A 25,624-nucleotide genomic window follows, 5' to 3' on the forward strand; every position below is an offset into this window, starting at 1 on the left:
CCATATCCGTGCTCGTGGGTTTCACCAAAGTGGTAAACGTCTGAGACCTGCATCACTTCGGGCGTTCCTCCCACATCAAGCTGACAGGCCGTGATATAACTGGAATAATGTTAAAGGCGGCGTTAAACCCAACTCATTCACTCACTTTCGCAAAAGGATGGAAATATAACATACTTGATGATCGAGGATAGACTACGAGATGATTGTCATATATTTATGGGCCCTTCTAGCATAAAGGGTTAACGGAACGTAAAAAGTAAGCAGTTGACACAGTTATCTAAAACACAAAACTATTGTCTTTACCTTTGATCAATATTCTCTAACTGAAAACTGCTATTTTTACAAATCCTTTAAACTTTTTAACGCATATCAATGGTTTCTGTGATATCACTCAGCGACCACGCTGGCGTTAGTTGGATTATTCCATTACGTATTGTATTGTCTTATTGATCACCATATCCTCTGTTTGACCGACATAATCGGAGTGTGTGACAAATGGGGAGAATCGTTTACAGAGCAGCAGTTCATTCATGGACATCATTTGCCTATCTGCAAAAATCCCCAGTGATAAAATCGAAGTTGTAATGCGATTAATTTTTGTGAAGGTCACCCCTGATATTATACCATTAACAATATAACGCAATAGACCATTGCCTACTTCGACCACCTTATCAAATGCAGGGATGGGCATTCAGCTCAAATCCCGAACGCCAAGCAACAATGACATGATGAATTATACCTGAAATCCAATATGAACGATGGCCTCAATATCGGATCTCTTTATCGTTACATTAATCAAAGTCTTGTCTCCTCATATGGTTGGTTGGTTGGTTTGTTGTTTAACGCCACACTCAGCAATATTCCAGCTATATGACGGCGGTCTGTGAATAATCGAGTCTGGACCAGACAATCCAGTGATTGATATCATGAGCATCGATCCACGCAATTGGGATCGATGACATGCATCAACCAAGTCAGCGAGCCTGACCACCCGATCCCGTTAGTCGCCTTTTACGATATTCACGGGTCTCCTCATATGAGAATGTTAGGTAACAGGAGCTAGATCATGCCGTCAGCTGGATATTCCGTGACTTAACAATGACGATGTTTCATGGCGGATGCCATTTGGAAAGTGAGCTGCGCACTAACTAGTTGAGAGAAGCCCATTTCTGGTGCCCCCCCCCCCCCCCCCCCCCCCCCCCCGTGATATTGCTGAAATAATGCTAAAAGCGGCGTAACACCATACTCACTCACTCACTCACTAGTTGCGGTTACAGAACTCTCACATTAACCATCAACCCATCTGTATTTCAGTTTTGATCGTAGGGATATTTTTTGTGGCATAATATCTGTGACAATATGAGCTATAAAAATTAGCCCTGGTTTTAGTTTACACGCACGGTTTGTGAGTGATTACAATTTTGTCCCACGTGTTGCAATATTCTGGTCATATCACTGCGGGGGAAGAATAGGCTTCATACATTGTACTCATCGAGTCAAGGTCTTCGCTTTTAATAATATCCTGCTCCACTAATGGCTGAGCTAGACCTATCTGTTCAACCATATGGCTGCTTTAATTCAGCTGACTGTTTTGTTTATCTTTTCGAAGCAAACACTAAAGTTGTTACAAAGGCATTTAAAGAGTCGTGGGCAGTGGTGAGCTCCTTGCTGAACCCCAGTGCTGCGGCGGGCCTGGTGGTGTGCGATAAGCACTGGCGCAATAATGTGACACAGCCTGAAGCAAATTAACCAGATTGGTTTTGTTGGATGACAGCATATAGAGTAGTGGATAATCTCTTAATGCATATACCTTGTTATATGCGACTTTTAAATTCGTAGGTTATATCATGTCGACAGCAAAACGGTATGTCATATTCAATTATTCCATCCAATTATTGTATCAACCACCTCGAGCCACAAAGCGATTTTAGCGTTACGACTATCGTTAGTCTGTGTTAGAATATAGGTGTTTCGATAGTATGGACTGGGGCCCGGCTTCTAGCTTTGTTGAGAGTTTGCCTCGAATGACACGACGCTAAAACCTATTACACGCCAGAGAATTCTATACGAAGTTCTTGATAAGAATTATGGAGATCGGAGGTGAGGTGAGGTGAAATTGGGTTTTACGTCGAGTCCAAGATTACTGCACTTATATAGCGACGTGCATGCACGTGTGTGTGTGTGTGTGTGTGGCTGCTTGTACTAGTCCGGACTGATGCCGATTTATCGTGCTAGCTCACTGAGATACCATGCCGCAGTTTAACATGAATACCCCACTCAGACACAGTATACTGACTCCGAGCCGACCAGTCCTTGTTTTAACCCCTTAATGCCAAGCGCCAGACAGGGTAACAACAAGTACCATCTTTTAACGTCTTTTGGTATGCTCTACCATTAGACCACGGAGGCAGCAGATCGGATGTCACATCCCCAAAACGAAGCTACATGGTAGCGAATGTAACCAGGGTTTTTATCATAACAGAACGTAGAGATAATAGCCTGGATTAACGAGGATGGCTGCACGTTTGCGTTAATAGTTAAGGTTGATGGACATTGGACAACAAAACCTGGTTTATTGAAGTCATGGACCATGTCGACCATGTCGAGGTATCTGACGGGTATAACACCAAGTGTCAACTAGGATTCTTTCCGCTCCGTAACATTACACCATAGCTGATACATAGATATAAGGGCGCTCTAGTTTCCATCGCAGCTTGTTGAATGCACAGCGTGGCTATTCATATGAATCACTCCGCCCACCACACCAGTTAGAATAAACCAAATGTTGCAACTGTATAGACATGTCGATGCCAATATGTGTAGGCCAGGGGGAAGGTGGCCCAGTCGTCTAAGGCGTCGCAATTCACTTTGCAGAGTTGCGTCCCCTGGGCACGCCAGAACCCTTTGTTCAAATCCCGATTCGCCAAGATTATGTTTCAACGTCTGTCAGCACCAAACCCGTGCTTGTGGGTTTCACCGAAGTGGTAAACGTCTAAGACCTGCATCACTTCAGGCTTTCCTCCCACATTTAACTAACACGCCGTGATATAACAGGAACGCTGTTAAAAGCGACCTTAAACTCGCTCAGTCTGTGCAGGCCAACCGAAGCCTAGAATGACATGGTCTCAAGCTTGTAACTATTCATCAAGTTGTTGCTGAGCGAGTTGATTTGTACACAATGCCCATCCATGCATTTGACGAGATGAATGAAGACCTACACATGGTACGTAACATTTGGTGAATTGCTAAATAAGTGATATATTTTAGGTTTGGTATCAGGCGCCACTATCTGCATACAAAGTAGTTCATACCTGGTCATACTGGAGATTTGCATTAATTCACCATATAGCAGAGACGTTATACGTTACAGAGAATCAGCATGGGAATTAATATCAAGCGAAATGACAAATGCATTGAAATAGGCTTTATGAAGGCATGACTATGGAAGCGTTGATGGCAGACACGGCGATAACGTTACGGAAGAGATGCATCAATGCTTACTGGTACATATTTCATTAATGTGTCGGGGCGGTCGGGTAGCCTAGTAGTTAAAGCTTTCGCTCGTCACGCCGAAGACCCGGGTTCGATTCCCGACATGGGTACAATGTGTGAAGCCCATTTCTCTTGTCCCCCGCCGTGATATTGCTGGAATATTGCTAAAAGCGGCGTAAAACCATACTCACTCACTCACTCATTAATGTGTCACGTACACATGATGTATGGGTAAGTTATAACAGGCAATAAGCATTACACTGAATAGTAATGAATAGGTAAATGTCATGTGTTACCGATATGTTTGATGGCGCTATTCCGAATCTAAATCCAAGTTTGGGGTTTCAAATGTTAAATACACCGATTTCTTTCGTGTTTTCTGTTGAAGCCTGAACTCTTCACTTAATAACCAGTTTTTACATATCTTGACATATCTTTATTTCTGAATGAGACCCGCGAAGATCAGGGTTAGAATAGGTTTTCAGCCAGGTATGCTTGTCGCAAGAGGCGACTAACGGGATCGGGTGGTCAGACTAGCTGACTTGGTTGATGCATGTCATCGTATCCCAATTGCGTAGATCGATGCTCGTGATATCAATCACTGGATTTTCTGGTCCAGACTCGATTATCTACAGACCGCCGTCATATAGCTGGGATATTGCTGAGTGCGGCGTTAAACAACAAACAAACAAACAAACCCTAACGAGTAATATTCATTCAAACAGACGAAATAAGGGTGAATATGAAATATAAAACTCGCAACAGCAAATCCTGGCAGAACTAAGGGACGAAACTCTCCTTATATTTGTGTATATATGGATCACTATCGAGAAGAAAGTCTCTGTCGAGCTGTTGCGGGTGTACCGTATTTCATCACTTTAAACGTAATTGTTTTCTCCTATTGCATTTTGCCCGACGAGGACCTGGGTTAGAATAGTCCTCCATCACTCTTTGTCTTGAAAAGGCGTGGATCGGGTGGCAAGACTCGGTCACTGGGTTGATTGCGTATCTTCGATAACGTATAACGTCAATCACTGGATTACCTGGCCTCTGGTCGAGCGCGTACAGACCGCCGTGACAGAGCTGCAAGGAATAATGATGATTGTGGCGTAAAATGGCATTCACTCGCTCCACTTCAGTTTGGTCTTATTAGGAATGAGTGTCACAAACCAGTCACATTTGTCCATCTAGTCATGGTTTGTATATCCTCATTGACGTTTCTGTAGATGCACCATCCGAATATGGCTGTCTAGCTGACATGACGTCACACGTGGACGACCGGCCCATGGCATGTCATGAGTGCTGCCCTGCTGAAGATAACGCCTCCAAAGAGATACTATAATGTTTCGATTAACTATCTGGCAACTTTCCTTTTGCGCCACTTTCTGTTTGCAGCATACCCACGGCGCGTAAAGTTGGCTTTCAGTAAGCCGTTGCATTGCTTAAGTTTAAAAAAAACGCGTTTGCTGTATGAATCACTGGACAGACCTTGTAAACACACACAAACTAGTCCAGTAATGAGGAAGTTAATATGATAGCAAATAATCAAACTTTTAAACTATCAAAGTATTAAACTGTTTATGCACACCGATGAGGCATCAGTACATCACGCATTAATACATCAAGCATCAGTACACCACGCATTAGTACATCACGCATCAGTAGACCACGCATTAGTACACCACGCATCAGAACACCACGCATTAGTACATCACGCATCAGTACATCACGCATTAGTACATCACGCATTAGTACATCACGCAACAGTACACCAAGCATCAGAACACCACGCATCAGTACATCACGCATCAGTACACCACGCATGAGTGTATCACGCATCAGTGCACCACGCATCAGAACATCACGCATCAGTACACCACGCATGAGTGCACCACGCATCAGAACACCACGTATGAGTACATCACGCATGAGTACATCACGCATTAGTACATCACGCATCAGAACACAACGCATTAGTAAATCACGCATCAGTACATCACGCATTAGTACATCACGCATCAGTACACCACGCATCAGAACACCATGCATCAGAACATCACGCATCAGTGCACCACGCATCACTAAACCACGCACCAGTACATCACGCTAAATGCCCCACGCACCAGTACATCACACATTAGTACAGCACGCATCACTAAACCACGCACCAGTACATCACGCATCAGTACATCATGCAGTAGTACACAACGCATCAGTACATCACGCATCACTAAAACACGCACCAGTACATCACGCATCAATGCACCATGCATCACTATATCACGCATCAGTACATCACGCATTAGTACACCACGCATCAGTACACCACGCATCACTTAACCACGCACTAGTACATCACGCATCAATGCACCATGCATCAGTCCATCACGCATCAGTACACCACACACAAGCACATTACGCACCAGTACACCACGCATCAGTACACCACCCACCATAACACCACACACCAGTACCCATACAATAGTACACCACACATCAGTGCACCACGCACTGCAACACAACGCATCAGTACACCACGCATCAGTGCATCACGCATCAATATACCACACGGCAGTACACAACGCATCAGTACACCACACATCAGTACACCATGCACCAGTGCACCTCGCACCATAACACAACGCATCAGGAAACTACGCATCAGTACACTACACATTATAACATTACGCACCAGTACACCACGCATCAGTACACCATGCAGCATGACACCACGCATCAGGAAACAACCCATCAGTACACCTCGCACCATAACACCACGCATCAGTATAACATGCACCATAACACCACGCATTAGTACACCTCGCACCATAACACCACGCATCAGTAGACCTCGCACCATAACAACGCATCAGGAAACCACACATCAGTATACCACACACCTTAACACCACGCACCAGTATACCACGCAACAGTACACCACGCATCAGTGTACCACGCACCAGCACACCATGCACCATAACACAACGCATCAGTGAACCACACACCAGTACACCACGCACCCTTGAACACCACGCACCATTTCACCACACACCAGTACACCATGCACCATTTCACTACACACCAGTACACCACGCACCAATACACCATCAGTACTTCAAGCACCAGCGCACTACACACCATAACACCAAGCACCACTCCACGCACCAAAACACCACGCATCAGTACTTCACGCATCAGTACACCACGCACCAGTACATCACGCATCAGCACACCTGTACTATCGACTCTTGGCTTTACTTAAAAACCTGAAGACATGACTACTCTTCTTTCGAATGGATTCCAAAGCTTCAATGTAATGCGTACAACGAGAAAGATATTGCAGGGTCCCCCAAATGTATGACCTAATCACTGTCATATAGATTAACCATAATACTTAACACAATCAAGGAAGGACTTTGTTTATGTTCTCAGAAAGTATTTGAGACAAGTGGAATTAATACAATTATTCCAGCGTGTCAGCTTAATGTGGGAGGAAAGCCCGAAGTGATGCAGGTCTTAGACGTTTACCAATTCGGCGAAATCCACGAGCAGGGAGGGGTATGGTGCTGACAAACCTAGAAACATTATCGGGGCTAACCGGGATTCGAACCCACAATCATAGGTTTCTGGCGTGCCCAAAGAATGCAACTCTGCACAGCGAATTGCGGCGCCTTAGACAACTGGGCCACCCGTGTCCCCGGATTTCCTCATAGATAACATCGTTTTGAACTGTGCTCCCCTTCTTGCTGAACTATTTCTATATTCATATGAATCTGAATTTCTGTTCGAATTGAAATAAATCAAAACAAGGAAATTATATTAAAGTTTTACTTATTTCTTTTATGATCCATAAATCGTCGGCCCATGAGGGTCCTTATTATACATCGATCTTCGTCTTAAAGTTGGTACCGCGCCAGTCCGCAATTGATTTTTACACAACAAACAGTAGGTAGCTGATTTTAGTATAGAGACGTCATAGTTACACAAGGTGTCATGTGGTGAACATGGTTTGAAGTAGAACCTTCTAAATAATAATAATAATAATAATAATAATAATAACAACAAAAACAACAACAACAACAACCACAGGTTTCTGTCCCCTTTGACACTTATGTTATTGACAAGATTGAGGAAAAACACAGCAAATATGCAGACCTCGCTTTCGAAATGTCACGCTTCCATCCCAAGTACCAAGTTGTACGACTCCCCATTGTTCTCGGTGCCTTAGGTTTGGTACCTCCCAATCTGTTGACTGACATTTGGAGAGTACCCGAGTTTGGAAAGGAATACAGCCCTTCTGACAATCTGGGTAATGCAGAAGGCTGCAGTGTTGGGGAGTCTTCATATTCTCCGAAAGGTTCTGGGTGGGTTTGACTACGCAGCGCTTCCTGGGAGAAGTCCCATTCGCTGTCTGTGCTGCGTGTAGAGGGGACAAGGACCCTGAACTGATGATGAGACTAAGCACCGTGACTGTGCCAAGATCACTGAAACGCATTTTGCTGCATTTTGTATTTTAATCTGTAAATAATAATAATAATAATAATAATAATAATAATAATAATAATAATAATCCGAAATTGACGTTAACTGACATGATGATGGTAACAGTAATTATAGAAATAATCATAAGTATACTGTCAAGAAAGTATATCAACTCTGTTTCATCTAAATGAGCGTCCAATCAAACAAATGCTTTCTTTGTTTGACTGAAACAAAGTTATCCGTCATTGTTATTTCACATATAAAGAACTCATTCGTGAACACTCGGGTAATTCCGTGGCGGTTCCGGAGAGAGGCGAATGTCGACAAACAGCGCAGTCAAGTAATCAACATCACCAGTCTTGAGGTGTTATGTGTGTCTTATGCCACATAATGAAATGTGATACTTGGTATTTCATGCTTAATACAAAAACACGGTACATTATTCACTGAAGGCACTGTACACAGAATTGTGGTTTTTTTCTGTTTAAGAACTCCCTATCTGTTTATTCCAAACATCAACCAGTCCACGCACATTTGGTACACCACATGTCCACTCATGGCGCACAAAGAGTTGGTAAACTGGTATTAATGTCGACCTTAACAGTATCTCATTGATATCATTACAATGAAATCAGTCCAGTGTACATTAACTCCGGATATATCGAGTTCCTAAGTGTTCCGTTCGTTATATCCGAAGTGGGATGTGGTATTGGGTTGATCGTTACATCGCTATATCCAGCTTCGTTCATATCCTTGTCTGACTGTAGGTGTGGTGAACGTTGTTTGTTAAAAGTTCTTCTGTAATCTGATCTCACAGAGCAAATTGACAAAGGCACGTGAATCCACCAACTACTGCGGCCTCGAACTCACTCATGTGTAGGAGTACTACTGAGTAAGAGTAAGATTTCCTCTCCCTTATCTTCGATCACCTCAAACGTTTTTGATACAACACATGACCAGATGTCTCATAACACATATTGCAAGGACATGTAACGTTTGTTTCCTTTTGTTGTTGTTTCGTTCAGTTAAAACGTTGATTTAGAGTTTTTTGTACATATGACCTTGACCATAAGAGCACATACTGATGTTGTTTCAGAAGCTACAACGCTGTTTCGGGTTATTACTGTTTGAAATCAAACAAAAGGATGTTAAATGTTGTCTTTGTTGTTGTTGTTGTTGTTGTTGTTGTTGTTGTTGGTGGTGGTGGTGGTGGTGGTTGTGTTCTGATCAGCTAAAATGCTGGCATCATGATATAAATGCCTGATACAAATGTCACATGACACATGGACGTCCAAAGTTGTTCCGATCAGCTCTAACGCTGGTATGATCTTATAGATGGTTCATACAGATGCCATAAGATTTAAGGACGTCTAAAGTTGTTGTTCCGATCAGCTCAAATGCTGGTATGATGTTAAAGATGGTTCATACAGATGCCATAAGATTTAAGGACGTCTAAAGTTGTTGTTCCCATATGCTAAAACACTGGTATGATGTTATCGATGGTTCATACAGATGCCATAAGATTTAAGGACGTCTAAAGTTGTTGTTCCCATATGCTAAAACACTGTTATGATGTTATAGATGGTTCATACATATGCCATAAGACTTAAGGACGTCTAAAGTTGTTGTTCCGAACAGCTAAAACACTGGTATGATGTTATAGATGGTTCAGTTATATGCCATATGACTTCAGGACGCCAAAACGTGTTGTTCCGATAAGCTAAAACACTGGTATGTTATAGATGCTTCATACAGATGCCATAAGATTTAAGGACGTTTAAATATGTTGTCCCGATCAGCTCAGACATTGGTATGATATTATAGATGGTTCATACAGATGCCATATGACTTCAGGACGTCCAAACTTGTTGTTCCGATAAATTAAAACACTGGTATGATGTTATAGATGCTTCATACAGATGCCATAAGACTTAAGGACGTCCAAAGTTCTTGTTCCGATCAGCTCAAACACTGGTATGATGTTATAGATGCTTCATACAGATGCCATAAGATATAAGGACGTCCAAACTTGTTGTTCCGATCAGCTCAAACGCTGGTATGATATTATACATGGTTCATACAGATGCCATATGACTTAAGGACGTCCAAAGTTGTTGTTCCGATCAGCTCAAACACTGGTATGATGTTATAGATGCTTCATACAGATGCCATAAGATATAAGGACGTCTAAAGTTGTTGTTCCGATCAGCTCAAACGCTGGTATGATGCTATAGATGGTTCAGTTAGATGCCATATGACTTCAGGACGTCCAAACTTGTTGTTCCGATAAGTTAAAACACTGGTATGATGTTATAGATGGTTCATACAGATGCCATAATATATAAGGACGTCTAAATATGTTGTCCCGATCAGCGTAGACATTGGTATGATGTTATAGATGGTTCAGTCAGATACCATATGACTTTAGGACGTCCAAACTTGTTGTTCCGATCAGCTCAAACGCTGGTATGATATTATAGATGGTTCATACAGATGCCATATGACTTCAGGACGTCCAAACTTGTTGTTCCGATAAATTAAAACACTGGTATGTTATAGATGCTTCATACAGATGCCATAAGATTTAAGGACGTCCAAAGTTGTTGTTCCGATCAGCTCAAACACTGGTATGATGTTATAGATGCTTCATACAGATGCCATAAGATATAAGGCCTTCTAAAGTTGTTGTTCCGATCAGCTGAAACGCTGGTATGATGTTATAGATGGTTCAGTCAGATACCGTATGACTTTAGGACGTCCAAACTTGTTGTTCCGATCAGCCCAAACGCTGGTATGATGTTATAGATGGTTCAGTTAGATCCCATATGACTTCAGGACGCCAAAGCTTGTTGTTCCGATAAGTTAAAACACTGGTATGATACTATAGATGGTTTTTACAGATGCCATAAGATTTAAGGACGTATGTCATAAGATTTAAGGACGTATGTCATAAGATTTAAGGACGTCTAACGTTGTTGTCCCGGTCAGCTCAAACACTGGTATGATGTTATAGATGGTTCATGCTTGTCGTTCCGATCAGCTCAAACATTGGTATGATACCATAGATGGTTCATACAGATGACTTATGACACAATGAGGTCTAAAGTTGTTGTTCCGATCAGATCAAACGCTGGCATGGCGTAATTAATGCTTGATACAGATGTCAAACACTGAAGGCCGTCTAAAGTTGTATGCGGTGGAAGTCGTGTCATGAACACTGAAGGTCCAGTGATGAAGATGGACATTACAAATGGTTAATACTGACAAGCTGGACATTCTTGTCGTGGGCAGTACTCACGTTATTCGTACTATTAGACTTGGAGAGTTTATTTTTTCTCAAATTTGGTACCACGCCATTCTTAAGTTCGTCCAAGCGACCAATCTCATTCTGAAAGCAAATGGAAAATAACTAAAGACAAGGGTCTGGTGTATTTTGTATAATCTATGAGTAACAACCTATTTTCCCTGATAATTGCTAATAAATGATAATACAAATAGGATCAAAACTGTGTGAGCATTAGTGAGGTAGTGAATTAGCAATATCCCACCACGATCAAGGTTATATTTCCTTTGTATATACATAAACGCAATTTTGATACGCCACGTGGAAATTGAAGTAATCGTGACACAAAAGCGTATACATGAAAATCAACTGTCCACATGTCTCTTTTTTAGTTCACCCGACTAAAGTCTCAAAGAGATATAAATACACATTCGTGACCAACTCGTGTTATTCCGGGACAAGCCGAATCTTCTTGCAGGTTACGGAAAGGGGCGAGTGTTGACGAATGATAAATACAGTAATGTATGGATCAGACATGATAAAACAGCCCATTTACCTTTTCGTATTCATATTTCTGTTATCATTAATCACAGCTAGTCCCAGAAAACTACATATCTGAATTACAGTTAACTACGGTTATAACGAATTCAAGGGGACCACTAATTTTAGTTCGTTATAACCGTACTTCATTATAAGCATATATATAGGATATATACAGCAAATGCCAGGGACCAAAAAACAGTATGTTATGTCCGTAAGTACAAGGTGTAATATCCCACCTCGTGGAAGATGAATAACATTGTCTTTTGGTATGAGAAAAATACTTCAAGAAATATGCTTCACATCAACATTTTCATATAAAACTGGCATTGGTATTAAGCATGTGGTCCTGCATTAAAAAGAAATCTAACAACAAAACGGTAGTCGCACATAATTAACTATAAAACCTTTGTGTACTAAACTATCGAATCTGTTTGCTTGTCTGGCTTGTAGGGTTTGAACTAACACGAACACACTTTTTGTCTTATACCGTCTGCGAAATTTAAAAAAACCCCGAAAAGAAATGAGTACATGGTCGAAATTTAAATTTTATACAATTGAAAACATGAATTTGTTCATTAAAAACCACGTTACTTCCCTTTTCTTGTTGATCTAGTTGGAGTTTTTTCATAACACAAATTTTACAAGATAGGATACAAAACAAGAAAAAAATGTTTTGTGCATTTTCGTTAATAGATAAAACAAGCAAAAAATGCCCAACTTACTTCAAATCTCTTTAGTGTTTTCCTCTCCACTTTGGAGGCGTTCTGAACCAGCACGTCTGTGATGTACTTGATGACCAGAGACAGATAGGACAACCCAAGAAGGATCCAAACATACGCCGCAATCTCATACGCATCACGGGCCGGGCCTGCTGATATCTTCTTCTCGTGAATACCTGAATTGGGGGAATATGCAGTGTGAGTACATGATCATTACTTTCACACCTGGGCCCACTTGCACAAAGCGATCTTAGTGCTAAGATGATTGTAACTCCCATACTTTAACATAGGCTTACGATAGTCTTTGGGCTAAGATCGCTTTGTGCAAGTGGGCCCTGGTCTGAGAGACATTAATATGACCACCTCAACCACGTCAATACTTGACGGGTTTGTATCATTTACATTTCTCCATCACACGTAAATACATATGGCCGCTTTCCGGTGTAGTAGCTTTCTGTTACTAACGAATCAAGCAAAATCCTGATACCAACGAGAGGACCCGTGAAGTACCAGGGTAGAACAGGTCTTCAGCAACCCTTGCTTGCCGTAAAAAGCGACTATGCTTGTCGTAAGAGGCGACTAACGGGATCGGGTGGTCAGGCTCGGCTGGTTGAAGCATGTTATCGTATTCCAGTGGCGTGGTTCGATGCTCATGATGTCAATCACTGGATTGTCTGGTTCAGACTCGATTATTTACAGATCGTCGTCATGTAGCTGGGATATTGCTTAGTGCGGCGTTATACAACAAACCAACGAGCGCTAAGGTAGTTGACATTTTATATTGCAAAATCAAGGGAGTATATTACATCGCAAAGCGGACGTATGTATTCACGGGTGATGCAGGAGGAGGAGCGTAGTGCATACAGACCCGTGAAGTATTGACAGTGACTCAAGCCCCTCTTCCGGACATAGGCGACTTGGGTATCTTAGAGATTTCCAAACTCGAAAACATAGCGTTCGTAACCAGCCTCATCGTCCTGTATGTGCTCACGAGGCCACTCCAGTGAAAGTGTCACTATTAGGAGATAAACCTACTTTGTTTTCAAATTTACCAGCTCTAAATTTAATTCAAAACACAACGCGAGCCGAAGACCTGTATAACGTGATTTTGCACGTCTGAATGACTTTGATTAACCGATCAGAATCAGGTATTTACCCATGTCATGGTAGAATAATATTTATACATCAGTCATTTATGCAAACCACAGACAAAAATATTTGAGATATAAATAAATGCGACCCAAAATAATTCCATAATCACAAGATATCATACGGAGTCCATTATACGATTCCCACCATATCATGAGCATGTGTTTATGAATCCAGCTGATACCAATGTTTGTTTGTTATTCAACGCCACATATGTGAGTTTGGTTTAACGCCGCTTTTAACAGTATTCCAGTTATATCGGGGCGTGTCAGCTTAACGTGAGAGGAAAGCCCGAAGTGATGCAGGTTTCAGACGTTTACCACTTCGGTGAAACCCACGAACTCGGGTATGGTGCTGATAAACCTAGAAACATAATCGGGGCGAACCGGGATTCGAACTCACAATCATAGGTTTCTGGCGTGCCCAAGGGACGCAACTCTGCACAGCGAATCGCGGCGCCTTAGACGACTGGGCCACAAAAAGCAAATATTCTGGACCAGACAATCAAGTGATTGGCATCGTGAGCATCGATCTACGCAATTGGGATACGATGACGTACATCAACCAAGTCAGCGAGCCTGACCACCCGATCCCGTCAGTCGCCTCTTACGACAAGAATGGGTTGCCGAATACCTGTTCTAACCCCGGAATCTTCACGAATCACAGTGATACTAAATTTACAACGACAAAACCCTTCCATAGTCACAATCACAATTAGTCCGTTGTACGATTCCGACTATAAGCGTGTGTTCATGAATAACTCAAATGGTGATGATACCAGGTGTTCGCGAAAAGGTGAACGTATCCTGACCCACCGGTGGTAACCATGATAAACACACGCGAAGGCAAGTCAACTGTTCATCTCAACAACAAAACCGGGATCATATGGTACAAGTCAAAATAGGGAATTGCATCGGACATCATTCTTGTCACTGATGCGTCAAATTTGAAAATGAGACCATGCCATATCTTGAAAGCTTCACTAAGGCCTTGCATGCTGTAATCCTGATCAAACAACTTTTGGCAAGAGTCGTATGAAACTCTTTGACTCCTTGTAAAATCTTCGTGGAATATGTAGAATTGTAGAATATGCTCGATTCCACCTCAAAATTTGTCAAATGTAAACACCGAAAGGCTGGAACTCCTGGACTACTGCTCGACATAAATGGTTGGTTGGTTGGTTGGTTGGTTTGTTGTTTAATGCCGCACTCAGCAGTATTCCAGCTATATGACGGCGGCCTGTAAATAATCGAGTCTGGACCAGAAAATCCAGTGATTAATATCATGAGCATCGACCCACGCATTTTGGATCGATGACATGCATCAACCAAGTCAGCGAGCCTGACCACCCGATCCCGTTAGTCGCCTTTTACGACAAGCATAGTCACCTTTTACGGCAAGCATAGTCACCTTTTACGGCAAGCATGGGTTGCTGAAGACCTATTCTACCCCGGAATCTTCACGGGTCCGACATAAATGGTAAGGCCAGGAGATTTGATGCTGATTCCAGTCAATTATAATCAATGTACACCGGCTGCGGGGAATCAGAATGGTTAATGCACATTACAAGCCTTGTTATATCAATATCACAAAATCATTTATGAGAAATCACTTTAAAAAACTTTGTTCTCATTATTCCCAGGACATTATGCTCGAGTGCGGCAGTCACGATAACATTATAGTAACCATAACAACTAACAAACTCCACCTCATTAGGATTTATTTTTGTTTTTAAATTAGAAACAGATCAACATCAACAAAAGAGATTTTCGTCACGCTTTCATTCCCAAACATTAGAAATAGGTTGACAAAATAAATAAAAAATTATTGGAAGGTACATATCCATTATACACCTGTCCGCCATGTTTGTTTGATGCTAGAAATAAAGCCGCTTGCGACAGCACCACTATATAAAAAAAGGGCGATAAAGATTAAAATAAGCAGAAAAAATAACCCGCTTGCATTTGTATGGTTTAATATGATTAAAACTTGAAATCGAATATCAAGGCCATGCATTAACGTAGAATATTGGACAGCAACATCGAAACAGTACTCGAAAATACAAGTTCCGTTATGGAGTGCGATATCCTCATTAGTGACATCCGTCGGAGCCACGTTGTATTTTATATCTATTTTGGTAATTAATCAATACATTTACTTACGAAAGCATTTAATTCAAGCCGTTGTGTGGAAGGGCAGGCCCATAAAAAAACACAGGAACCCGTCATTGGTCAGGAAACAATACCCTCTATATAAAAGAGGTATATATTTACATTTACTGACCAATAACGAGTTCCTGCGCCCCAAACCCCCTGTTATTTTAGAGACGCGACAAAATGGCGTCTGAAAAACTTGGAAACCGGTTTTAAGGAATGGCGGAAGGTGTCTGGTATACTGCATTTTTGCCTATTCTGAGAAGTGAGGTTTATTAATTATTCGGTGCTTTGTGTTAGAAATAAACGACGATATTTCTTATATAAGATATCAAAATATTGTTCAGCCGATGTAAAATTATTTATCCGTATTTAAATAATGATGACTCCCTGAAAACAATCCGACCTCGACAATGTCGGACAGGTCCATTTTATGCACAGGTATTTCCCGCATATTCCTCACGTCACGATCGATTATCTGTATCTTTTCAACTAATACCGATTGTGATATCTCTTCCGCTTTTGGATGCAGTGGTTCGGCCGTCGCGTTCATCTGCGTTGCCCAAATAAACCTATGGGGAACAACTCACTAGACACTCCCCTCACAACAATTACGTCGTCCAATATATGACGTCATCAAGTTGCAAGGGCATGTTCGAATCTCAAAAAACGACGTCGGGATAGAATAATGTCTCATCTCGAAATAAACCACGCTTCGTTCTTCATTGTTCTTTGCGATTTATCGCGTAGCTGTCTTATATAAGAAAAGAAAACGCTATATACGTATTTTGCACACGATGAACGTAGCGTAGTGGACAACATTGTTTCCTCAGAAAAAAAACATTTCCTTTAGAACCTCAACTTAAGCTTGATGAATATTGATGATCTGTTAACTAATGGTCAAATAGCCAATTACCTCCAACTGCTTTACCCAAATGAACTAGAAATATAAGAGACCAGTGTTTCATATTTAGATAAATGCATGAAGATTCATAGTGACACAGGCCCGTGAAGATCCGGGGTAGAATAGGTCTTCAGAAACACATGCTTGCCGTAAAAGGCGACTATGCTTGTCGTAAAAGGCGACTAACGGGATCGGGTGGTCAAGTTCGCTGACTTGGTTGATGCATGTCATCGATTCCAATTGCGTGGATCGATGCTCATGTTATCAATCACTTGATTGTCTGGTCCAGACTCGATTATCTACAGACCGCCGTCATATAGCTGGAATATTGCCGAGTGCGGCGTTAAACAATAAACAAACATGCAAACATAGTGACACAAAACTGTCCACAAGACTGTATGACGAGAGGGATGACTTCAACTGTCCAGCAGTCAACATTCACCTTATGTTCAGCAACAGTCCTGTAGCTCCAGCGTTTGGGGTCCACATTTCCAAATTTGACGCATCAGTGACAACAGTTATGCAGGATGCAACTCCCAATGTTGACTCGCACCATATGATATGATATGTGAGTGAGTGAGTGAGTGAGTATGGTTTTACGCAGCTTTTAGCAATATTCCAGCAATATCACGGCGGGGGGCACCAGAAATGAGCTTCACACATTGTACCCATGTCGGGAATCGAACCCGGGTCTTCGGCGTGACGAGCGAACGCTTTAACCACTAGGCTACCCGACCGCCCCATATGCTACGTTCCAGTGTTTTCCAGGTGAACAATTGACCTGCCTTTCCACGTGTTATGTTTGTGTGATGGTTGCCGCCGGTTGGGCAGGAAACACCTGGTATCATCACTTTTTTAAAGTGATTCATAAACACATGCTAGTAATATAGTCGAAATCGTACAATGGACTCTGTTCTTTGCACAGCCTCATTTGATTATGGAAAGGGTTTTGTCACTTTCATTTTTTTTATTTTCATATACTTCTAAATGGTGTGCTGACCGCCTCCGTGGTCTAGTGGATAAAGCTTCTGCCCGGAGAGCGATAGGTCGATGGTTCGATCCCTGGCCGCGTCAAACCGTTGTTACCCTGCCTGGCGCTCGGCATACGTTTGGTTGCTTGGTTGGTTGTTTAACGCCGCACTCAGCAATATTCCAGCTATATGACGGCGGTCTGTAAATAATCGAGTCTGGACCAGACAATCCTGTGATTAACATCATGAGCATCGATCCACGCAATTTTGGATCGACGACATGCATCAACCGAGTCAGCGAGCCTGACCACCCGATCCCGTAAGTCGCCTTTTACGACAAGCAAAGTCACCTGTTACGGCAAGCATGGGTTGCTGAAGACCTATCCTAATCCGGATCTTCACGGGTCCTCGGCATAAGGGGGTGGACTGGTCGGCTCGGTGTCGGTATACGGTGTCAGTGGACTAGCATTATAGAGCCACTAACGCACGCAGGCACGAACGCACACACACACACACACATTCGTGAATAAAACCCCATGGAAAACGTCGAACCCAGCGGTATTTGTGAAGTCGAGGTCTGTAAAGTCCATGCTGTTATTTCAACCCTAGGCCAATATAAGCCGGATATTTTGTGTAATCCTGTCTATATCCTGAATGACATACCGTGAAACCATAGCCTATAATATCCATGACATCCAACACGTGGACTCTATCAGCTCAAGGTCAGTGAAGTCATGTGAGAATGAAAGAATATGGATTGTACGTATTTGAGCAACAGTCAAGCAATATCACTGTGGGGCTTCACATATTGTACCCGTGTGTGCAATCAAACCCAGGCGTGACGACCGAACGCTTTAACCACTAGGCTACCCCAGTGGTGTCGGTTACGTCTGGAATACTGTAAGGGACATTCTCGTGTTTTGGGCATATTTACCTCGTTTCCAAAGGTCGAGATCGCGAGAATGCGAGATCGCGAGAATGTCCCTTACATTATTCCATAGTTACGTCTGGGAATAATGTTTTATCGTGAGTGCGTGAATATGGTTTTACGCCGCATTAAGAAATATTCCAGCAATATCACGGCGGCTGACATCAAGAATGTGTAGCTCTGTAGGTCACCTATCTATAATTAGATTTTTTCACTAATAAAAAAAGATGTAATCACCTAAAATCAAATTATGGCAAAACGATGCCATATGTATTGTAACCTTCTACAGTGCTGCCAAATTTCAACATATTATCCACAGAAATTTGAGACCAATATATTTTTCAATACGATTGCAATGAAAACCAAAGTTTGAGCCATCCAGTGAGACTGTACAATAAAACAACTGCATTACTTCTTTGGCTACGAGGGGCGGTCGGGTAGCCTAGTGGTTAAAGCGTTCGCTCGTCACGCCGAAGACCCGGTTTCGATTCCCGACATGGGTACAATGTGTGAAGCCCATTTCTGGTGTCCCCTGCCGTGATATTGCTGGAATATTCCTAAAAGCGGCGTAAAATCATACTCACTCACTCACTCTTTGACTACGAGAGCATCGGAAATCCAGAAGGCACACATTTTCGGGAAAGGCAGTGGTACAGGTTATATTCCGGCAAGATACACTGCACCTCGGTTATCCAGTGTACCATTTACCGTATCTATTATTATAAACCCCCTCGATCAATTCGCCACAAAATAGTCTCGTTTCGAAAGTGACGTCACTATCTCAACCCCCTGTCTCTAATTTAGCACAGAACTTCTCTGGCTCTTGGGGGTAATTTGATTGGACGACATGTTTCAGCTGTCTTTTGGGCCCGTTTTGGCACGACGGGCTCAACAGGCCCAAAACGAACCCAAAACGGGCCCAAAACAGTTATGGTGGCGAATGAGTCCACACCATTTATCATAACAGAATGGTCATACAGTAAACTACGGTTATAACGAACTCAAACGGACACTTAGTTTAGTTCGTTATAACCGTAGTTCGTTATAAGCATATACACAGCATAAAGACAGCAAATAGTCGGGATAAAAAGTAGGTTCGTTATATCCGTCAGTTCGTTATAAGCGTGTTCGTTATAAACGAAGTTTACTGTACAATACACGGGATACCGAGAATAAATACATGCTGAAGTACAGAATAAAGGAAGGACCAGTGGCCCAAAATAACTTTACGTTCATGAAAAATTAGATGATAATTTAATATCACTTACAAGTGCACATATACCGTACCGTAATGGGTAGTATTCAGCATGAGTAATAGCATTAGCAAATACCACCAAAAGTCGCTCAAGAAATCAATATAATACACCAAACCATGATTTTTAAATGCTTTTATCATAATTTCATTAAGAGCGGGCATCAACAATTAGTTAAGTGCGGTGGCTCACTTACTGCATGAATAATGCACGGTAGTAGTGGTGATACTGTAGCCAACTTGGATATATGTTATTACGTTCTATTCAACAGCTTAAAATAGTTCATTTGGGATTTACAGTACAACATCATCCTGCATAATGTGCCGCCGATCTAAAGCCATCATCCGATTACAGGCGGTTGTGTGTTAATATATATTACACGAAATGTGAGGAAAGTGTGAAAGTAACGATAAATTTGCATCAGGTTTGACACACTAAACATGTCCACTGTAATTCTTGTCTAAATTTGACGCGTCAGTGACAAGAATGGTGTCGGATGCAATTCCATAGTTTGACGTATACCACATGTTCCCGTTTTTTCAGGGGAACAATTCACTTACCCCTCCATGTGTTTGTGACAGGTGTCGCTCGTGGGGCAGGATACGCCCACCTTTTCGCGAACACCTGGTATCATAACTATTTGATAGTGATCCAGAAACACATGCACATGCCATGGTCGGAATAGTACAATGGTCTCGATTTTGGCAGATATTTCTTATGATTATTGAAATGGGTTTGTCTGTTTTATTTACATGTTGTGTCTGCAGTAGAACGATTATCGGTTGTTTTTACAGGATTTTTATAATATTTGTCACATATTTATCCCACAGCATTTCATACGGGTGAGATAAAGGGATTCACATTATATATCAAAGATGTTGTTCCATATGTTCTCAAACCTAAATATAAGCAACAAAACATTTCAATAATCATTAGTAAAGCAAATCAAGTGTTCACTGAAACATTGTACAAGTCAAAACAGGGAATTGCATCGGACATCGTGTTTGTCATTGATCTCCTCCACAACGCTTTTGGAAGCTATACTTTAGCCTTGATAGGTGTAAGAGTCGTATGGCGTTCTTTGAAATCTTTGAAGAAAGAGCATTCTTGAGTTACCTCAAAAGCTGTGAATAGACACCAAAGGCTAAAGCTATTGGAATATTGTTCGACATAAAAGGAAAGTTGAAGTAATCCCTCGTGTCATTCAGTCTTGTGAAAAGTACTGTGTCATTTTTAATGCAAATTCCTTTGAGTGAATATGGCTTTACGCCGCTTTTAGCAAAATTCCAGCAATCTCACGGCGGGGTCACCAGAAACGGGCTTCACACATTGGACCAAGGTCGGGAATCGAACCCGGGACATGGTGTGACGAGAGAAAGCTTTAACCACTAGGTTACCCGACCACCCCTAAATTCCTTTGAGAGAAGACACCATGCTGGCAAACGTCAGGAAGAGAAGGGCGATGCATATCTTCATTGTTAAGACAAGTGGGGCGCACGGGATACATTTGTTTAATATAATTCATTAATGAGGGTGCCAACCCTCTTTCGGTACGCCGGGTGCCGAGCCCTGTTAATTGGTATTCCGGGTGCCACAGTGCAGTACTCTAGTTGCCATAAAATGTGTATCTGGTTCGCGGATGCCAATATTTCATTGTATAGATGTGTCCAAAGGCATAGGTTTTGCCCTCGGATGTTTGTAGCTTTGTGGGCCGACGGAAGACGAAACTCAGTTTTTTTATGTTTTAGAAGACAACAGCGATGTTAATTGTTGATGAGGAAAAATGGTCGAAAGGTATATGATAGTAATCACGTGACACACCGGGACCGAGTGGTCATTGTTCCGGTGCGGAGACCCGTTCTGCCATTTACACACAGCAGGAAGTCGGACGGCGATTCTTCATCGTCGACGTAGTCGTTGGTGACTAGCCGTACAATCCGGCCGCTTCTGTCGGTGTTCAGGGACGTCTCCCTGATTGACAAGTCAGTCAGGTTTTGTATATGGGGGTGAAGGTGAGTGACCAACGTCATGTAGCTACGTATGTTCCGGCGACGTAAGGAGGTGTTAACTGACATTTACAGATAGCGCCGGAGATTAAGGGTCCTGCCCGAAGGGGGCTTATGAATAGAGGTGACACCCCGAATGTTTGCTGTATATAGAATTTCAGTACACTTTCGAAACATATTGAGTGAGTGAGTGAGTGAGTTGGGTTTAACGCCGCTTTTAACAGTATTCCAGTTATATCACGGCGTGTCAGCTTAATGTGGGAGGAAAGCCCGAAGTGATGCAGGTCTCAGACGTTTACCTAGCACGGGTATGGTGCTGACAAACCTAGAAACATAATCGGGGCGAACCGGGATTCGAACCCACAATCATAGGTTTCTGGCGTGTCCAGGGGACGCAACTCTGCACAGCGAATCGCGGCGCCTTAGACGACTGGGCCACCCGTGCCCCCTTCGAAACATAAGGTAGTTTAGATCAATGAAGTTATTATTTTTAAAAAGAAACGTATTGAAATTGTTTGCACTATAACGAGTGTATTTTATTTCTTTCAAACACTGACAAATCAATGAAATATTTATCCCTGAGCTTTTGGGCATGCATGTTTATGCATTCTATCTGAAGATTCCAGTTTAATTTACTTGTACCAGCTGTGTACACTGACATGACTAGAGAGTTCTTAAATTGGATGCCAATGTGGCAGGGCGTGGAGTCGTCCCACAGAGGGTTAACCTCTTTGGTCACGTGGACAAGGCGTCCGGCCTCGGATCAGAAGGTCCGTGGTTCGGATTCCATCACGGGACTCGGAAATTTTATGGCCGCTACACCAACATAAATTAAATGGAATGCCGCATGCGTAGCGGGTTTGGGTTGGCACTCTCATTGAAGCCTATATCAGGGCATGACATTATGATCAATACAGCCACTGACAGTAACGGACATGGTAGAACTGACACCAGCTTATTCTTGCATGACACATAAAGATCTATGTGAAAAATAAGAGCTGCACAAGACTGAGTCGCCACACTCTGTGAATCGTCAGATCTGGATGTAGCCATTGTTTAACACGACAACAACGTTGTCCACACCATCGCCCACTGGGACGTGATCAAAGACCAGGTTATTTCAGCATCAATAAGAGATGACTGTATTTGTCGACCAGATGCTTGGGGCAGTCCTCACATAGAATCAAGGTCAAACCCACCTGCAGGTGTGTGTCTTGTGGCGTGAAGTGTACATAGAGACAATGGTATGTGTTGTGGTGTTTAAGAGTGGAAATTGACTCTGAATTAATTAGCTTTAACTAAACTGGTAAACAGAGTGTAAAGCTTGTGTCTATCTCATGTTTAGAAATCAACCGGGTCAGGGACGTTTGGGGAAGATAAGAATTCGTTCGTGACCAACTCGTGTTATTCCGGGACAAGCCGAATAGCGACTCGTGCCCCTCTCGTGGCCATTTTTTCGACCGGGTTCCGTCTTAGCGCAAACGGGCATACCCAACACAATTTTCAACTCGTTGCGTAATGGTTCACAATTTCCCCATATATTATATATATTTCAGATGGAATTTAAAGCATATCGGAACACGCGAAATTATACAGTATGATAGAACACATTTAACTGTGTCTTGGGTATATTTTTAGATGCAAGACATATGTAAAATCAAAAAATATTCTGAGGGATTCTTTGACGAAGAACTTGAAATCATATGCGCATTTTGATTGGTTTGTCGTATTTTCGCACATAACATTCATCGATAGGGGGACGAGTCTTCTTGCAGGTTACGGAAAGGGGCGCGTGGTGACGAATGGATAAGAAATGTGTTCTACAGTGATGTCCTGTTGTTTTTCAAAGACGTAACGGTGACTACAGTAGACTCAAGAACATAGTTCATTGCATGGGCTATTTCACCATACGCATTTAAAAAACAAATCGAGCAATTTTACTGTCATGTTTAAAATGAAATGCTAGTATAACCCACACGGAATGATAGGAGGGGGGTGGGACATAATATTTTCATTCACGCGGGTACAAAGATTAACTGATCGATAATACAGATTTGTATTGCAATAAAACGGGTCTTACTTCGCGAAGTGCATCAAATCACGTCAGCACCTTCATTAAAAACATGAAAAGCTTGGAAAATATCTGTTGACGGTACACATGCTTTGTAATCGACCGAAATCACGACAGTTTACGAACCGGATGTTGATTTCGTAACGCGACTTTTGATTGGACTATGCATAGACTCGTTAGTCCAGACAAAATATAACTGCATAATTCCAGCCAATTTCGGCATGGGTGGAAACTGGACAACCTCCCTAACTCCAACTGAACGCTACAACTTACCTATAATATAGTCTCCAAATCCTATAGTACTGAGCGTGGTGAAACAGAAGTAGAGCGCTTCCATGATGTCCCATCCCTCCACGATATGAAACACAAAGGAAGGCAGTCCGAACATGAGCGCTAGCCCCAGCACGATGATGAGGACCATGTTGAGTACCTTGTTGACCACAGGCTTCTGTGAGCATAGCTTCAACTGGTTCACCTTGTTGGACAGGCCCGCTAGTTGTTGACCAAGTCCACTCAGCATCAGCATTGTGACCGGGATCCCGACGATGGCGTAAAACACACACACGATCTTCCCAATGATGGTACTGGGAGACATGTTGCCGAAACCTAGTATAAGCGAATAACACCTTTATTAGCTGATCTGGCTTGGTGTAGGAGCGACATGCATTTTACGAGGTGGATGGTTTTGTACTCCACGAGACATGTGTATGCGAAACTTCAGCTTGTAACCTACGCCTACGCACATTGAATTATGTTTGTTGTTTACCGCCGCACTCAGCAATTTTCAAGCTATATGACGGCGGTTTATGAATAATTGCGTCTGAACCAGACAATCCAGTGATTGATATCATGAACATCGATCAACGCAATGGGATACGATGGCATGCATCAACCAAGTCAGCGAGCCTGACCACTCGATCCCGTTAGTCGCCTGTTATGACAAGCACAGTAGCCTTTTACGGCAAGCTTGGGTTTCTGAAGACCTATTCTACCCCCGATCTTCACGGGTATCGAATTCATCACTGAGATATATTTAAGTAGCATCTACAAGCTGTTGTGTCAATGACGAAAGAATTGACGTATGGAGTTCAACGTCTTCAACGTCTTCACTTCTGAAAGTTTTGAATACTAGGTGATGATGATAGAGTTTATACCGTAAAGAGGCCATCGGCCTATTATACAGGTTACAGAGAGGTAGGTTACAGTTTCAGTTCCAGTTCCAGTTACAGAGCGCCAACTCATGATATCAATATATCAAAGTGTTCAATATTTGTATAATATATCAGTATGTTTATGTTTAGTTACTTGTTTTACATCAAAAGTAATAAATACGTATCTTGAGTGCTAGGTATATGAATTTGGTTAAACCTGTTAATAAAGAATCAGAAGTCCTTAAATCCACCAAGTCTTCCTTGTCATCACGAAGTTCACAAGTTGTGAGGCTGCGATTTTAATAAATAAATATATTGTCCCTGAAAACTCTTGAGAAGAGTAATTATGCTTCAGAACTTTGAAAAAAAAGAAGAAATCGCCTGCCACAAAATTTTTATTGTTGCTACGTGTTTCTTAAAAAAAAGAACAAATAGTATTAAATAAAACGAAATATGGTTTTGCAGCTGAAACCGAAAAGAATGTCATCTCGATACAAAGTCCCAGCACCTCCGTCCCCC

The 25,624-nt window shown here is 42.1% G+C and overlaps 1 protein-coding gene across 2 annotated transcripts in view; it reads right to left on the bottom strand.

The window, feature by feature from the left end:
- Positions 1 to 7,438: 7,438 nt before the first annotated feature.
- The window catches only part of LOC139442954 (potassium channel, subfamily K, member 16-like), a 45,866-nt gene continuing 27,680 nt past the window's right edge, over positions 7,439 to 25,624 (bottom strand). Inside the window, exons 4-7 of one of the 2 annotated variants that reach the window (XM_071223879.1) lie at positions 24,228 to 24,560; positions 12,523 to 12,695; positions 11,273 to 11,362; positions 7,439 to 8,010 (exon numbers count right to left, since the gene is read on the bottom strand). In XM_071223879.1, coding sequence (XP_071079980.1) covers positions 7,867 to 8,010; positions 11,273 to 11,362; positions 12,523 to 12,695; positions 24,228 to 24,560 — 740 coding nt within the window. In that variant the 3' untranslated portion in view covers positions 7,439 to 7,866. Of the gene's footprint in view, positions 11,363 to 12,522; positions 12,696 to 24,227; positions 24,561 to 25,624 lie in introns of both variants that reach the window. The other variant, XM_071223880.1, reaches the window with a different exon arrangement.

Source organism: Haliotis cracherodii, unplaced genomic scaffold (genome assembly GCF_022045235.1).
Source record: "Haliotis cracherodii isolate W230 unplaced genomic scaffold, xgHalCrac1.p SCAF_5, whole genome shotgun sequence".
Lineage (NCBI taxonomy): Eukaryota > Metazoa > Mollusca > Gastropoda > Lepetellida > Haliotidae > Haliotis > Haliotis cracherodii.